Here is an 18,397-nt window from a genome sequence, read left to right as displayed (position 1 = left end):
ATTTAAATTTTTTTGTGAAAGTATTGTGAAAATATTGTGAAGATAGTATTTCTAAAAAGAGAAATACTAGAGATACAAACTTTATTACAAACCGCTATTGTGGTGAATGATTATTGGTAAATAAAAAAATGATATTAATAGTGGGTCTAGATAAAAATCAATAAAAAGTTAACTATATCAAAAAAATTTTAAAAATGTTATAAAATAGTTTGTATCATTACTCTTCTTAAAAATAACGAGTAATGCTACAGTCACAAAATATTTTACAATATTTTTACAAACCATTGATGTAACAAATTCTTATTAATTATAATTTGGTTTCTTACTAATATCACATTTTTATTTACTAATAATTATTTAAAAAATACTAAAATTATATTAACTATTTATAAAAATATTGTAAAATAATTTGTGCATAAACGGTTATTCAAAAATAAATAAATAAAAAGGCACGATATCTCGCCAGGAGAAGGATTCTCATCATTGTTAAGAGTTTTTTTAAGAAGCCCAGCATAAAACATGGCTCAGCTTTAACTCTGGGTCTGGTGGCCCCAGCTTTAACTATGAGTCTAAGCTTCTCACTGTAACAGCCTGTTTAAGTTCCCGGGTAGGATTGGTATCCAAAGTTTGGGCCTGGTTCAACTTAATGGAATATATGGGCCAGGCTCAATGCTTAGTGCGAGCTTCTTCTTCTTCTTCTTTTTATTTTTTTTTAATTTTTAATTTTGAAGCATTTAGTTATTATTTCTTTTAAAAATATACTATTGGATTTAAGTTTATCCCAATTGGTAATTTTAAATCTTAAAATAGAGAGTTCAAAATTATTATTATAAATATGGTTATTAATTTAATAAAAATCACATACTTATCAGTAAAAAAAAAAAAGAGATTTGGTTTAGTTAAAAGTGGGTTGATTTGAACAATATTTGCACAATTAACAAAGACAATTAATTTAATATAATTCATCTACTTTACATAATAAGCAAAAATTTACTTTGATTGACTTGAACAACATTAGAGATATAAGTTCTCTTTCCTCGCTCATGTTTTAGAGAGCACTCTTTGGCCACTTTGATATAAGTTTTTTTTCCATCACTCTCGTTATAGAAGGCACCAATGGTTCCCTACACATTACATTCTTCTCAAAAAAAAAAAAAAAAAGGGTTCTAACATTACATTACAAAATTCCAAGTATGCCAAACTCATGACGTTACCATAAAACTCTCTTATACTCGCTTTTCTTTCTTGGGTAGACATGGTAGCTGTTCCATCCACATAAACTTGAAGCAATAAGGTATATTGATAAGATCAACACATTTATAAATGGAAAATTAACCAAGTTCCACACAGAAAACCCCATGTAAAGGAACACAATCACAAACTTGTAAATTAGGATTCTTTAGAGCATCCACATCCGTGGATGTAAAACTTTACAAAATACAAAAGGCAACAAATTTTATACATTTTGTTCCAAAAATCTTCCACATCAGTCATTCTAAAACTATGTATATTTACACATTTGCTACAATAACTGTGCATATATACATGGTTACTGTAGCTGTGCATACTATTATTTTATTAATTTCACATTTCGCACCTTTTTTTCTCTCTCTTCTCCATGCAAAATGAACTCAGACTTCTCCTCTCCTCATCTTCTTTTTCCTCAGATACACACAAACACACCCACACACAAACACATCCACACAAACAAATCAACACAGAGATACACAAACACACACACATGAACAAACCAATAGAGAGACAGATTAGTGTTGGTGTTGGTCGCTTGTGGATCGATGCTGGTGGCGCTAGATTAGAGTTCGTGGGTTGACGGAAATGGGTCTAGATGCTTGTGCATTGTTGTTAGCGGCAGAGATCGTGCTTGTGGGTCGACAGGAATGGGTTTTGATGCTTGTAGATCAGTGTTGGCGGTGGAGATTGGTGCTTGTGGATCGACGGAGTCCATGCTTGTAGGTTTTGATTCTTGTGGTTCTTGTGGTGGAGATTGGTGCTTGTGGTGGATAAGTGATTTGACCATAAGAGGAAAAAGAAGAAGAAGGGGCTTGTGGGGAGAGGTGATCTGACCATAACCTTGAAAGGAAGAAGGAGAAGTTACAGCAGAAGGAAGAAGAAGAAGTAGAAGGGGGACAAAAGATTGGTCTAAGAGATGAGATAAGGACAAAGAAACAAAAGATAAGTACAAAAGAAAAGATAAAAAGATAGGGACAAAATAAAATATAAAATAATGATAAAAATTAAAAAAAAATTATTATTTAAATAAAGAGGATTGTAAAATAGATGAATTGATGTTAGTACTTTGGAAAAGTGGTAGTGTAAAATAGAAAAAGTAGTTTTTTAGTGTAAAATAGACAGAAAAATTTGGCCGGACTGATGCTATTGCTCTTAGAGTCTTACAACTCTTGGAAGGATACAATATATCCATTGGACAAGAAAGAGGAGCCCCTATGCAACTGGATTATACATGACAATCACATTTGAAGGCAGGCACCATCATATTCCCTTGCAAAATTTGAGGCATTGCATCTCGCATTGAAAGATAATAATTTACATAAAACAAAACAAAAAGAAAAGAAAAGAAAAGAGATTTTCAGGTGGAATGGTTCCCAAGCTATCAAAAACAAACAATTTGGTTTTTATTATTTTTAATTTGCAGTCAATTTGGTCTCTATCATCAATTCACTAAGTAATAGTAATTAATTGTAAATTAAAAATAAAAGGATCCAAATTAATTGTTACAAAAATATAGAGATCAAAATAGTATTTTCGCCTTTTTATTTCTTTCTCTCTCTCTCTCCTAAATACAAATTCTTTGTTAACCCTAACCGTTAACATAATGAAAATAGTTTGATTACCAATGTTTTGTCTCCTTTCCAAGTTCCCATTTTCTTGTCAAATTCTCCTCTCTGTATGAAATTTACCTAGGATAAGGAAATCCGTCTAAAATTAAATTAAAAGAAACTTACAAATTCCCAATCACAACCTCAAACATTTTGTGGGCCCAATATGATTCTGTTTTTAACCCATCATCCAAATGCAATATGTTTCCTAGATTTACCTGAATTTTAAAAAAACTTACATAGTTTGGGGAACTTCATTCCTAGTTGCTAAGCTACAAATGGTCATTGAAAACACCACCCTAGACATTGTTTCTTGCACCGTATAATAAGAGAAGAAACTACCTTCGTAGCTAAAAGCCGATGCGTTTGCCTAAGTAACAAGCTAATCTAAGCATGCACTAAAAACAACAAATGCTCCTCTATGGACTAAGATTTCTCTTTCAATGTCTTCTTTAAAAAAAGGATTTCTCTTTCAATGATAACATCTACACCGTTGGCACACCTACCACATGTATTAACTCAGACAAAACCAACATCACCTACGCCAGAGAGAAAAATTTTCCTAGCTGGAAAAATTTATAAACTTTTAAGTTAGTGAAACTCAGATTTGAATGGCTCCAAAGAGCAAAAAACTTTAGCATTGTTGTGCTCGTATTCATTAACCAAACAGTTACATGCCCACATCTTGGAGCTATTAATTTCCTGTATAGATTGAATTATTTTTTGGATAGATGTAGGGTGTGTTTAGATACCGCTTATTTGTTAAAAACTGAAAATACTTTAGTAAAATAATTTTTAAATGTGTGAATAACGCTGTGAGACCCAAATTTATATTGAAATCTGTGTTTGGATGACTTTTGTGGGTCTGTGAACAGTGCCGTGGGATCTACATTTTTTAGCAAAACGTACAAATGCACAAACGGAACGCTTCCCAAACGCACACATAATAGGATTTCAGTTTATGTTTTTTGCTCAATGATGATGGTTTTTTGCTACTAGGTTAAGATGCCAATGAGGGTTTATTTTTTTTGGGTATAGACAAGATTTGATTCCAAGTCCTTTATTTGAGGATAAGTAGGGGTGCACAGTGATATGAAAAACCCCCTCTCCACACTAATCAAATTGCATCAAGTGTATACTAATGGCCAAACTAATTATGTGGTCCGACAGTTCAAAAGGGGTACCAATTTATGGTTGATGCAGTTGTTGATAGCAGGTGTTGTAAAAAAAAAAAAAATCTCTTTCAATAATAACATCTACACCATAGACTCATCTACCACGTGTATTAAATCAGACAAAACCAACATCAACTCCGCCAAAGAGAATAATTTTCCAAGAAAAATTTATAAACTCTTAAGTTAGTGAAACTCGGAATTTTTTTTTTTTTTTTTAGAAACAACCCTATGATTTTATTAAGCTGAAGGCAAATCTGCCTGGTACATTTTAAAACAAAAAGACGGAACATCCTCCATCAAAATAGAAAAACCTGTGACATGTCGTGCATGCCTAGCAAGGTTATGAGCTACGCTATTTCCTTCCCTACCAACATGCTGAAATTTTACATTAGTGAGCTGATTAGCCAAGTCAAGTGCCTCTTTTATGAGAAAGCCGAATGGAGCAAAGCTTGGAACCTGCTGTGTTAAGCCTCTAATGACAATGCTGGAGTCGCCTTCAAAAATAACTCTGTCAAGACCAATTTCTGCCGCAAGTTCCACTGCCCGTGTGGCTGCCACTGCTTCCATCTCCACCACCGAGCTAGCCAACTGAGTATTCTGAGTTAGAGCAGCCATTGCAAGTCCTTGGCTGTCACGGATTATCACTCCAAGACCAGCCCTGCCAACATCATCAAATATTGCTGCATCAAAGTTAGCCTTATACCAGTTTGGAGGAGGAGGAATCCTTCTTGCCTGCTGTCTGGTTGTCGGAGCTGCCAAAGAATGTCGTGGTTGTGCAGCTCCGAAGAGCAAAAAAACTTTAGCATTGTTATAAAATTGTGCTAGTATTCACTAACCAAACAGTTAAATGTACACATCTTGGGGCTATTAAGTTCTTGTAAAGATTGAATTATTTTGTTGGATAGATATAATAGAATTTCAGTCTATATTTTTTGCTCAATGATGATAGTTTTTTACTATTCGGTTAAGACACCGACTAGAGAATTTTTTTTTTTTTTTTTTGGGTGTAGACAAGATTTGATTCTAGATCCCTTATTTAAAGACAAGTAGGGGTGTATAGTGATATGAAAAAGCTAATTGAGTTGACCTCTCCACACCAATCAAATTGCATCAAGTGGCTACTAATGGCCAAACTAGTTGTGCGGTCGACGGTTTAAAAAGGGTACCAATTTATGGTTGATGCAGTTGTCGATAGCAAGTGTTGTGAAAAAAAAAAAATCACACCAACCGACATTTAATTAATAAGAAAAAGTTTTCAGTTGTGCACTCTATGTTTGTTTGTTTTTTTTTTTTTTTAAAAGAAAAAAAGGAAAAAAAAAAGAAAAGGGGTATAGATGTTAAGACACTCTTTCTTGTAGGTTTTGTATTTCCCTACTTGTGAACACATTTCTCCCATAAAGATCGTTGTAGCTCCCTTGCTATCTTATAGACTATCATTACTAATACTGTCTTAACGTATCTTACTTTTATTGTGAAGCTTCTTTAGGTTCGGTTTGGTTGAAAGGGTGAAAAAGTGGAATAATAGAAAATGGGAAAATGAGAGAATATAAAAAATTTAATTTTCTCTCATATGTATTTGATTGGGAGGGTGGAAATGAGGGAAGATAGAAAACTCTTTTGATTGAAAAGAAAAATAAGAGGATAGAAAATATTGTTTGTGAAAATTTATTGTCTTGCCCATGTTAAATAAAAAAGCAACAAATTAGCAAAAAAAAAAAAAAAAAAAAAAAAAGATGAACAAAAAAAATCAAAAGAAATGAAAAAAAGGGTACAGCAAAACAAATGAAAAATAAGGATTGAAAAAAAAAAAAAAAACACTTTTCCAAGCAAGAAGTACATAAAACACAAAAAACCAAAGAAGAACGAGAAAACCAACGAAAATGAAAAAAAGAAAAGGCAAAAAAAAAAACAGAGAAAAGAAAGAAAGAAAGAAAGAAAGAAAGAAAGATGGGTAACGTAACACCGAAACAGAAAAAGAAAAAGATTAAAAAAAAGGGGTAAAACTAGAAAACACAAACCCATTCACATGGGCATTTTTGTATTTCCCATGCCTTAACCGGTTTTCCCTTCAATTTTGTTTTCCTTTCAATTTTCTTCCAAATTTGGAGAGAAAATATTTTGGTGGACTTGGAGAGAAAACACTTGAGCCCCACCACTTTTTTTTTCCCTCTTTCCTCTCAACCAAACACCTACTAAAAATACTCTCTCCACTTCTCTCATCTCAATTTTCCATCCTCCCTAAAATCCCTTCAAATAAACATACACCAAATCCTTAATGGAAGACCATTTATGGTATTATGAATTCAATTTTTGGTAGTATAATAATAATCCTAAATCTTTTTTTTATTTTCTTTTTTTTTCTTTTCTTTTTTTGGTTTAAATGGATGTGGATTATAGATTTGCCATGACTATATCCCAAATTCAAGGACAAGAATGATAACTGATCAAATTTAAAGAGTATAATTTATGTTAATAATCTTGTAACTCAATTAATATCTTGTAGGGTTTCCAACACGAGTTTTGTAGCTTAATTAACAATTGGTGTTTTCAACAAAGACATTTAGGGTTCAATCTCTCTTCCTATCTATCAAATTATAAAAGTCATTGGAAAAGATGGAATAGAGGGAATGGGAGCTTGGATCTTCCATGTACTCTCAAGTCCCACACCAAAAGCTAACGTTAAATCTGCTTTTGGCTTGTTCCCCCCACCTCCATTGCTTCTTTGTCCTAACGCCAGTGGAAAGAACCAAGCGGTTGTGTCTACACCTTCAACAAGAATCCATATACTGGTTTGGAAGCACTTGTAACTTCCAAAAGACAAGCAAGGATGTTATGTTGGTTTCTTCGAACACGTTTAATAATTACAAGACTGGTGTTTTATTGGAGCATTATACCCTGTTTGGCCAGCTGTTATTCCTTATCACTATGCATAATAACAAAAATTTAACTCTCTGAGAGTAATGCACGTGAAGAAATCTAGGTAGAGATGACACAGTATTTGAGAAATTCCATATTCTTCTTGAGTTCCCCAAGATCAACGTTTCAGTAATGATGACAAAAAAAGTCTCTTATAAATTATCACCAATGCTGTCTTGGAAAAAGCCCTTCGAAACTTAGGGTCCATTTGTAAGGCATTTCGAACATTTATTTTTAGTTTTTAAACAAAATTATATATTTATATACATCTTTTTATTCACATGTATTTTAAAAAACTATAAACAACACTACTTAAACTCCTCTACCAAACGGGCCTTAAATTCCTTTTGACTCACTCTCTCCATCAAAATCCCAGACCCCAAAATCTCTTTCGCTCTTAAACCACTTTGATGGTTAGCAGGTTGGCTCACCAAGCATGTAAATTTCTTGGAGGGATTTTCTGGGTTTTTGATCAATTTGGAAACCCAGCTGGGAATTTGAAATTGGTGGTGTACTTGATAATTTCTGAACTTTCTCTGGTAATTTCCCTTGTTTTTGTTTCATAAATTTGAACACCCTTTGGTTAATTCCTGAACATAACTCGTCCATTTAAGTATGCTCTTGATTTTTGTATAATAGGTGAAATTTCTTGAATTCTGACCTGGTTTCATTAAGGCTCTTTTTGGTTGCATGGAGAATATCAGAGCATATTAAAAAGAAGGTTTTGAATGTGAATTTTTGAAGTGTTACATTCCACTCAAATGAGAATATCATATTCTATTGAACTTTCTCGTATGACTACTAGTTTTATGAGTAGAAGAAAGCAACATAGGCCACACTTTTTTCAGCTCTAGAATTTATGGTAAAAAGAAAATTTTACCTGTTTGGTTTTTTTCAGAAATAATGTTTAAAATGAAAAGATGAAAAAAAAAAATCGAGTAGAGGAAATTTTGGAAACACACACACATATATATTGGTTTGGTAACTTGTTTCTATCGGAATAGTCACGAGAAAATATAGATGGAGAATAGTGTTTCTCAAAATATGCTATTTTAAGATTGAAAATATTTGTCAAGAACTTTATAACTCAGTAGCATAGTTTATTTTCCTTTATTAGGAGAATTAGTATATAATCCATGCAAACGCATGGATCGATGCATTTAAAATTAAACACATTTTTTATTATAAAAATATAAATAATTAGTCAAATTATTAAAAAAAAAAATAACATGTAACACATGCATACGTATAGATATATTTAAAATTAAACACAAATTTTATCATAAAAATATAAATAATTAGTCAATTTTTTTAAAAGTAAACATTATTAGTCATATATTAAAATTCTTAACTAAATTTAATACTACTTATGATCTTCTTCTTCTTCTTTTCTTCTAATTTTTAATAAGATAAAACGTGTAGTGATCTTTGTTGTGTGGTGATTTTTATTGAGTATATGTGACTGATTTTTTTTTTTTTAATTTTATAGTTCATTAATATTAGATTTTTAATATTTTGCATTTATTAACTCACTTGGCAGAGATATTAAAAAATTTAAGTGGATAATTATGGTGTGGTCTCCACATAAATTTAGACAACGTAAAATTAGATTTTAATTTAAAATTCTAATTGAACTTTCTCTAAACACACACACACACACATATATATATATATATTTGGATTCGAATCTCCCCTCTATTGTTGTAAATGTCGAATTATGTATTATAAACAAAAAACAAAAAAATGAAAACACTTGTGCTTGGGTAGAAAAGGTTCAGGTTTCCCTGAATATTAAAGGAAGAAAAGAAAAAGGAAAATCAGTCCTTAAAAACAATTTCCAAAATTGTGTTCTTTTTTACTGTCTTCTGACTTGAGAGCTAAAACTGTCTCCTGAATTTATAATGAAAAACCAATTTTCATTTTATATATTTATACCTTGGTTGGCTTAAGATTATAATTATTCCTAAAACCAAACTAAGTTAAAGAAAATATATAATACAATATTTCTTTCTTCCTTCCCTTAACTTCCTCAGTCATCAAATGGCGGTGTGTTATTATTCTGGCAATTGGAATTAATTCTCCTTCACAGTTAATCTCACTCTAGCTATTTTTAATATAGTTTTGAGATCCTTATTTTTCCCATTGCACAGAGTTTGCTCCCAGTACTCAATGGCAGGAGCCCAAGATGCAAGGTATTCTGCAACTCCATCATTCTCTCAATGGATGTCACTGTCTCCTGGTTTAGGATCACCGTACACCATGATCGGAACACCACTATCCGAGGAGTGGTGTATGGAATTGTTAAGACTGATTAAAGAATGTGTTAATCATGTAGCTGCAAGTAATATGCCTAATGCTAATATCATGCTTGAGCAAATTTCCCGTCTTGCCTATGCTAATGGCTCCTCCATTCAGCGAATTGCTGCATACTTCATCGAGGCAATTGCTGAAAGGATGCTGAAAACAAAATTGCCTAGTCTTTACAATGCCTTCAATTCGACAAAAATATCATTAGTCTCTGAGGAAAATGTTGCTCAAAAATTGTTCTATATCGTTTGCCCTTTCATAAAAGTCACATATCTGATCACGAATCAAGCCATTATAGAAGCTTTGGAGGGCGAGATGTGGGTTCATATTATTGATCTCTATTCATTTGAACCTGAACAGTGGATTGATCTTCTTCATACATTTAAAGCACGGCCAGAGGGGTCGCCCTGTTTGAAAATTACCGGTATCCATGACCAGAGAGTAGTGTTAGAGCAAATGGCTATTCGGTTGATGGCAGAAGCTTCTAAGTTAGAAATTCCATTTCACTTCATTCCTATAGTGAGCAAATTAGAGAATGTTGATACTGAAAGTTTTTGTGTTAACGCCGGGGAAGCTATTGCAATCAGCACTGTATTTCAGCTTCATTCTCTCTTGGCTTTTGACGAGGAAGTGCCAAGAAGGATTTCACCTGTGGCATCAAAGAGGCCTTTACGGAAGTTTCTCGACGAGGTCAGTCCTGATTTCACCTCTCCATCATCCATACTATCTCCAAATTTTTCACCAAAAATGAAAAACTTTCTAAGTTTTCTTTGGCGCCTCTCACGGAAGGTGATGGTGATAGCTGAGCTGGAGGCAAACCATAATGGTTTTAGTTTAACTGAGAGAGTCAAAGAAGCATTGGACTTCTATGCTCCTCTCTTCGATTGCTTAGACTCCATTCGATCAATAACACCAACGGAGAGACAAATGATAGAGAGGATGGATATGTTGTTTTCTGCTGGAACAGGTGCCCCTTATTTTCCATTTCAGCTTGGCAGTTCGGGAGACAAAAATGAGATAACTAGCAATGTGGTCAATGATTTCTTTTTCTTGTTCTTTCAGTTTATTATTTTTCATTTTCTTCTTTGTATAAAAGAATAAGGTTTTCATGTTCTACGGATGCATATGTTCCAAAGAAAGTTTTAACAACTTCACTTTGTTCTAAGCTTAGAGCTTTGTGATACAGTGGTTTTTTCAAGCTCTTCAATGGAGGAGAACCTAGGTTCATATACCCCCATTTGTAAGGAAAAAAACTCATTCTATTCTAAAATTTACATTGTTTATTTATTTTAGTTTTCTTTATATATGTGGATTGAGATTTTGTATTTTGTTGAAGAAATTCATGTATAGTGAACACTGTGTGTGTGTTCGCGTGTGTACACCCCATTACAGTTACACTTACATTGGATGGTCTTGAGTATGGCAACCACAACTCCCCACGGAATAGTACTTCTAGGGCTCAAATTAACATGTACTCAAATTTTGAGAATCTTACTAGGTAGCTAAAGTTAAATTAGAGTAATAGCCTAATAGGAGATGTGTAGAGCTTGATTTACTGTGCTGGTTATACTAGAAATTCAAAGATTGATAGACAGACGGTCTCTGATGGCACAAAATTGGTGTACAGTTATTGGGGATATTTTCTGTCTTTGACTATACATTGGATGCCTCAGGCTTATTATTTTAATTTTACATATGCCTATAGTCCATGTATTAAGATGGCATATATATGTTGATGATCCTTGTAACTCCTTTAGAAGCCGTTATGACGAAATTGCAGCAACTCCGTGGACGTAACCCTCTTAGTGAACCAAACAAAGCTAATATTTGCATGAGTGCCTTGATCTTTTCTGTCTTTTGTTTTTTGCTGCTTGCATTTCAAAGATGCTGGTTTAGATTTTGTATTTGTTAGTTAATTTTGAACTTTTTCTGGTACTATGAAATTATAGTGCTTTCCAATAGCATAAATACTCCTAAAGGGTAGATATGATGTGGAACATAAACAAGAAATGAAACTCCATTTTTTATAACCTAACCAGGCATTTAACTCCCCCTTTTAGGGACAGAAGGGTTAAGTTTTCATCTAGATATGCCACCACAATAAAATCATGTTAGGAGAGGTTTTAGCTTCTTGAGGTCCGAATATCATTGCGGTTTATGCTCAGAATTAGTCCTTCATCTTTTAAGGGATTGCTGTGACTCAAAATTTGTTTGGATCAACTAGGCATTTCTGGTGAATGCAATTCCTTTTGTGATTTATCTCTACAAAATTTGCTATAGTTTAACTACAATTCTTAAGCTCTCTTTCGCAAACATCAATTACCTTGGAGAGTTTTTGTTCATCATGAGTTTATAGTCACTCTGGCTTAATAGAAATAGTTTAATTTTTAATCCATATGTGATACATTCAAAGCTTGTAAAGGTTGGCATTCATAGAGCTACATATGGTTGGTTTGAATTATGCTAGTATCACATAATTGGGCATAATTTTGTGTCACAAATCTTCTCATGACGAGTTATGATTGGTAAAGGTGTGTCTTCACATGGCCCACTAACACCCCTTTGCCAATCACAACTCGTCATGTGATGAGCTGTGGCACAAAGTTGTACCCAATTATGTGATATTAGCACAGCTCGGTTAGTTTAAGTTTAAGCTATTTATGGATGGGTCCTTACATGGCAATCCGGGACAAGTAGGTGGACTGAATCATGGGCATTAAGGGGTGGTCTGTTTTGTTTATTTATTATTATTTTTTTTAATAGGAGGGGTGGTCTGTTTGTTGCCTCTTTTATTGGGTACGTGGTTACAAGTATTGTGACTGAACTATGAGCATTAAGAGATGGTCTATTCCTGGCTTCTTTTTATAGAATTCATTAAGTTGAATGTTGAGCTAAATGCTTTTGTTGCGATTTCCTTCTTTATTAAACAGATAAAGTTCATTATAGTTTGAGTTCTTTGTGAATGATTGCAGGCGTCTGTTTGTAGAAGATCCCTAAGACTGAAATCTAACACTATGGAAGTAAAAAGGTGTGCTGACACACTGGAAATCAAACACTATGGAAGTAAAAAGGTGTGCTGACACACTGGCAACAGTGGTTATCACGCATGGTACATTGTTACTGTTCACATTTTTATTGCAGATATCTATACAAAAATGGTGGATATCATGCCCGCAATTCTTTATTTATTTATTTTTTTTGATAGACGCAATTCTTGATATTGATATGTATGGAGTGTACACCATTAAGTATGTAACAAAAATTTTCCTTACATATATGATAACTTGTAGAATTAGGACTTCTGAGTTTTAAAGGTGGGCTTGGGAGTTACACCTATAAAACTTTCATTAGTCGGCTTCTTTTCAGCAAAAGAAAACATTGAAACCAAGGATAAGAAGGAATCCAGTATAAGGTTCATTAACTTCCATTAATAATAAACTTATTAGGTGAGAAGAGATCATGTCGTGTACTATTAGGACAGATCATGTCGTATAGTCCTAGGTACAACATAGTTGCTTCAACTAAGTCTTTAAGTAAATATAAAATACTAATAAGACATTATCTATTAGTGAATGGTCTTAGGAATCATAAACAAAAGGAATAGAGTTTGGATATTCCAATTTCCAAGTAATACCCCAACAGAAAAAAGTACTACCTATTCAAAATTTCAAACTTTTAACCCCAAGAAAAAAATTACTCCAAAGTACCAAGAGACACATCACCTGGTGAACTTTCATGTTGCTTTTGGCTTTTCCAACAACTACTCCCTTGTCTCTTTTGTCCTTACGCAAGAAGAAACTACCAGATGGATGGCTATACCTTTAACAAAAATCCAAATGATGGTCTTTAGGAGATACTTGCTAATATTGCATTCTACAAAGAGAGGAAACACTGTATTTCAGAAAATTCCATATTAGTCTGGTACACCAAGCGACAACAAATCAATGACGACAAAAACAACCTCATATATTGTCACCAATGCAGCTATGGGAAAGTCCTTGAAGAGAAGAGCCTTTATTCTTTTTGACTCACTCTGCAATAAAGTCCCAGACCCCAAACCCTGCTTTGCTCTGAAGCCACATGGTTTAGCAGATTGGCTCACCAAGCCAGGAAATTTTCTTAGTGGGTTTTCTGGGTTTTTGATGTATTTGAAAACCCATCTGGGAATTTGAAGTGGGTGGTGTACGCGATCAGTTCTCAAAGAAGAACCAATTTAACAGTCTCTGGTAATTTCCTTTGTTTCTGTTTCATAAATTAGGTCCCATTGAAGAATTCTTGAAAAATAATGCACACCTCTTAAGCATGCTATTGGATTTTTTGTCCAATAGGTTAAATTTTCTTGAATTATGGCATGGTTTTCATTCAGGCTGTGTTTGGTTGCTGGGAAAATCTTGGAGCAGAATAGAAATGAGTTTTGAATTTTTTTTTGGTTCAATCTGGAACCAAGAAAGGATTGTATTTCACTTAAGTAGGCCTAGTTTTGTTCGGATTTGTAACTTTTTTTTTTTTTTTTTGGGTTAACTTTGGGAATGATTTTGGCTTACTTATGTCAAGCTTTTTATTTAATTTAAGAAAGATTGAAATTTAGGGACACAAATTGGCTTTTACTTTTCTGGCATTGTTTTTTTTTTTTTTAGCTTTTGATATAAAGTTGGTTACAGTTGCAGCAGAAAATATGGAATACAATGTTTTTGGAATACAATTTTGGTTTTTCTTTTCTGTAACTCTGTTTCTTTAAGTTTCTGGGAATTTATGATTCTAATTCAGTCGCTTTCCTGATACTGTTGAGATACAGAGAAGAAAAATTTCATTGTGTAGAGACTAAACTATGATTTTATGACTCATTAGAACCCCAAATTTGACCTGTTTGGTTGTTTTCAGAAAATATTGTTTTAAATAAGTAGAGAAAAATAAAAATGGAAACCTGTTTCTGTTGGTATTCCTGAAAGAGAGAACGCAGACAGAGAACAGTAGTTGCAAAACAGGCTGTTTGAGAATGATTTGTTGAAAGCGATTTTCAAAAATGTGTTCTTGAATTTCTTCTTTTGACTTTGAGAACTATTTACAGTGTCCTTAAATATGTTGAAAATCTTTTTTTTCTTAAACCTCAGTTGGCTTGAGTTTATAATTATTTGAAAAACCAAACAACATAAAGCTCTAGTGTAATTATTGTGGCAATTAAAATTGGTTTTCCTTCAAATTGATCTCATTCTAGCTGTTTTTGAAATAATTTTTAGATTTCCATTTGCAGTGAACATAGTTTGCTCTCAGTTACTAATGGCGGGAGCAGTACAAGAAGACGGATCTTCTGTAACTTCATCATCCCATGAATCTTCTCCCTGGATGCAACTATCTCCTGGGTTAGGATCACCATCCCCTTGGATTAGGGAGCTTGGATCGGAGGAGAGGGGTTTGTGTTTGATACGTCTTCTGCAAGAATGTGCTGTCCATGTAGGTACTGGCAGTATGGAGAATGCTAATCTTGGGCTTGAGCATATTTCCCATCTTGCCTCTCCTGATGGCGATACAATGCAGCGAATTGCTGCTTACTTCACCGAGGCACTTGCAGATAGGATGCTTAAAGGCTGGCCTGGTCTGCACAAAGCCCTCAATTCAACTAAATTATCATCAGTCTCTGAGGAAGTGCTTATTCAAAAGTTGTTCTTTGAGTTTTTGCCCTTCTTGAAGGTTGCATATCTGATCACAAATCAGGCCATTATAGAAGCTATTGAGGGGGAAAAGGTGGTTCATATTATTGATCTTTATTCAATAGAGCCTGCACAGTGGATTAATCTTCTTCAGATGATAAGTGCACGGCCAGAAGGCCCTCCCCATTTGAAAATTACTGGTATTCATGAGCAGAAAGTGGTATTGGAGCAAATGGCTCTTCAGTTGGTAGAGGAAGCTGACAGATTGGATATCCCATTTCAATTCAACCCTATAGTGTGTAAATTAGAGAATCTTGATCTTGAAAGTTTGGGTGTTAAGACTGGTGAAGCTCTTGCTGTCAGCTCTATACTTAAGCTACATTCTCTCTTGGCTACTGATGATGATATGCTAAGAAGAGACTCACCTGTGGCATTAAAGAACCTGCAGAAAGTTTTCCATAATCGCCAGCGGCCTTTACGGGAGTTTCTTGACAAGGATCTGATCAATTTGTATTTGGCTAGCCCGGATTCCACCTCCCCATCATCCCCACTATCTCTATGTGCTTCCCCAAAAATGGAGAGCTTTCTAAGTTCTCTTTGGAGCCTCTCACCAAAGTTAATGGTAATAACTGAGCAGGAAGCAGACCATAATGGTTTCACTTTAATGGAGAGGGTCAAGAAAGCATTGAACTTCTATGCTGCTCTATTTGATTGCTTGGACTCCACGGTATCAAGAGCAGCGATAGAGCGACATAAGATTGAGAAGATGCTTTTTGGTGAGGAAATTAAAAACATCATTGCATGTGAGGGAGCAGAGAGAAAAGAGAGGCATGAGAAGCTTGAGAAATGGATTTCGAGGCTTGAGTTGGCTGGTTTCGGGAGGGTGCCATTCAGCTACTACGGTAGATTGCAGGCTGGGAGGCTGTTGCAGATCAGTAATTATGGTGGCTATAATTTTAAAGAAGAGAATGGATGTTTGGTTATCTGCTGGAAAAGTATTCCCCTATTTTCGGTTTCAGCCTGGAGAAGGTGGTCAAACTAAGATTACTAGCTATCTGCCCATATGATTTTTCTTTTTCTTTTTCTTCCTCTGTCACTTGTTTGTTTTAGTTTCCTTTCTATATGTAGACTGAGATATTGTATATTTGGCTGAAACCACCATATTTGAAGCAATTTATGGATAATAAGTACTATCTCCTTTTCTAGCATTTGATATTGTTACTTGGGGTTAGCCAGCCTTATTCTATTGCTAGAGCATGGGAAAGAGTAAGCAAATCTAATCCCAATTGTAAAGCATGCAGTTTGGTTGGGGTCAATGTCTTGAGTTCAGATCCTCAAGGGTGAAAGTTTAAAAAAAAAAAAAAAAAAAAAAAAGAAGTTTCTTATGACTGAACTCACCTGAAGGAGTGCCTACAATTTCCTATGCCATCTAGGCCTTAGTGTAAACACCTCATGTTGAATCATGAAAAAAAATATACATTTTGGCTTAAATAGCAAAAGAACCAAACGATTATTACATGAGAAATTATGATTTTGACATAAGGTTAAAATTTAAATCATAAGTGGTCACCATTAGAATCTAAGGGTAAAATCTTTTTTTCTTTTTTTGTTCCTTTCAACATGAGAATTTGGGTATTTTTCTGGATCATTAAAAAACTCAATTTGAATGTGTCAAAAATTGGTCTAACTTGGACTTCAATACGTAGGATTTTTCATTTTAATTCAATTGGTCTTTAGTGAGTTAGTAAAAGTCAACCTAATGCTTGATTTCAATTGCCAAGGATTTAATGTTCTTGTACACATAAAAATTTTACTAAAGGATAATGGAAAAAAATTATATGACCATATATCTTTTGTCTTTAATATGTAATTTGATTTTAAGGCATTTACATGTTTATGCATCTATACTTTATATAATATCTAATAGTTAAAGCTTAGCATTTATTATTATTATGCTCTTGTTAAGCCGTATTAGTATAGCATTTCGGTCATTTTGTCCACTTTAGTCTAGTTCAGTCCATAACGTCTATTTCAATCCAATTCAATACATTTCGGTACATTTCGATGCACTTAGGAATGTGAAAAAACAAATTTGGGTTCAATTTCAGTTTTTCTCATATTGGTTAAGGGTCCAATTTCTGGTTGAACTAACTGATTCAGTTTTTAAAGTAGTGATAGTAAATTAAGTAGCATCTTAAATATAAATCCCTTTATTTAGGTGGATGATAATTCACTCTTCTTCTTGTGTGTGTGTGTAGGGGTGTCAATTTAGGTTAGCGTGTCGGGTTCGTGTCGTGTCGAGGTAAATGTATTTGACTAAATTACTCAACCCTAACCCAACCCATTTAATAATCGTGTCATGATCCTTCAAACCTAACCTAACCTATTAATGAGGTGGGTTAAACTGACCCAACCCACTTGACACACATAATAAACAGGTTGTGTTGAGTTGACAAGAATGTGATACAACTCATTTTAACTTGCTTAATATAAAATTTAAAATCCTAAAAATAAGTATTTTTTACATCTCAAAAATAGTGTAAACACTTCGAGTTTTCAACTTACATTCAAAATAATATAGTTTAATATCTAATTATATTAGGGTACGTAAAATTCGTAAAATTTCAATTTCCAATTATACTTGTAAGTTTTTTGTTATTACTCACTTTTCATTTTAAGTTTAAAATATAGGTTTGATATAAAAGATATTTAACAAATCTAAAAGAAAATGAATATTTGTTCAAGTTAAACAGGTTGCGTTGAATAGGTCAATTCAAGTTGACACAAATAAATTGGCATGTCAAACATGTCAATTGCGGGTCATGTGGGTTGACCATCTTATGACCTATTTCTTATTATGTTACTTTCGGGTTAGTTGTTTATGACCCAAACCCGTTAAGACCTAACCCTAACCCACAAAAATTTATATTAGGTTTGTATCGTGTTTGCGGGTTGGGTTGAACATTGATAGCCCTATATGTGTAATAGTTGCTACCAAGGGATTGAAAAATCATTATCTGTATGTTAGGGAAAAAAAACATAACAATCCAATCCTCTAATACATGGCAATTAACTAGTCATCCCAACTCCCAAGAGGATGTAGTTTCCAATGGCATTAATTTGTAAATGATGGGATTAGAGCCAAATAATGAAATTTGTAAATTATGAGATTTATAATTCCATAATTAATAAATTTTTGTGTATTTTACAATTTCTCACCCAAACTGCGGCTAGGAGCTATATTATATTGACATCTAGGGAGATTTCCACAATTGACCATTCAGTTATCTTTTTTACCCAAGGAAAAAATATGTATAATCATCTAATATACGGTAATTAGCTAACAATAATATAATTTTTTACCATCTAACAGAAAATAAAAATGGGTAAAATAAAATCATGATTATCTCACTCCCTAGGTTCAAGATTACCTGTTTTAATTGAAGTTCAATATAATTTTATATATTAAAAAAAATCAAAATTTTTAGGTTGG

General features: G+C 33.6%; 2 protein-coding genes across 3 annotated transcripts; both read left to right on the top strand.

The window, feature by feature from the left end:
• Nucleotides 1-9,118: 9,118 nt before the first annotated feature.
• Nucleotides 9,119-10,357, top strand: LOC112025610 (GRAS family protein TF80). Its single transcript, XM_024058274.2, has one exon. It carries the CDS (start codon nt 9,119-9,121, stop codon nt 10,355-10,357), a length of 1,239 nt encoding a protein of 412 aa, XP_023914042.2.
• Nucleotides 10,358-12,901: 2,544 nt separating this feature from the next.
• On the top strand, nt 12,902-16,112 carry LOC112033247 (scarecrow-like protein 3). 2 transcript variants are annotated; one of them, XM_024066016.2, is made up of 2 exons: nt 12,902-13,482; nt 14,494-16,112. In XM_024066016.2, the coding sequence occupies exon 2, from the start codon at nt 14,534-14,536 to the stop codon at nt 15,944-15,946; it is 1,413 nt and encodes a 470-aa protein (XP_023921784.2). In that variant the 5' UTR covers nt 12,902-13,482; nt 14,494-14,533; the 3' UTR covers nt 15,947-16,112. The 2 variants fall into 2 exon arrangements, with proteins under 2 accessions (XP_023921784.2, XP_023921783.2); XM_024066015.2 differs by having other exon boundaries at nt 12,907-13,482; nt 14,508-16,112.
• Nucleotides 16,113-18,397: the final 2,285 nt, after the last annotated feature.

The sequence above is a fragment of the Quercus suber genome, unplaced genomic scaffold (assembly GCF_002906115.3).
Source record: "Quercus suber isolate HL8 unplaced genomic scaffold, Cork oak 2.0 scaffold_48, whole genome shotgun sequence".
In the NCBI taxonomy this organism is placed as follows: Eukaryota; Viridiplantae; Streptophyta; class Magnoliopsida; order Fagales; family Fagaceae; genus Quercus; species Quercus suber.
This window is presented reverse-complemented; position numbering and strand designations above follow the sequence as displayed.

Coding starts and splice junctions, on each gene's coding strand:
- LOC112025610 (XM_024058274.2), top strand. CDS start 9,119: ATGGCAGGAGCCCAAGATGCAAGGTATTCTGCAACTCCATCATTCTCT.
- LOC112033247 (XM_024066016.2), top strand. CDS start 14,534: ATGGCGGGAGCAGTACAAGAAGACGGATCTTCTGTAACTTCATCATCC.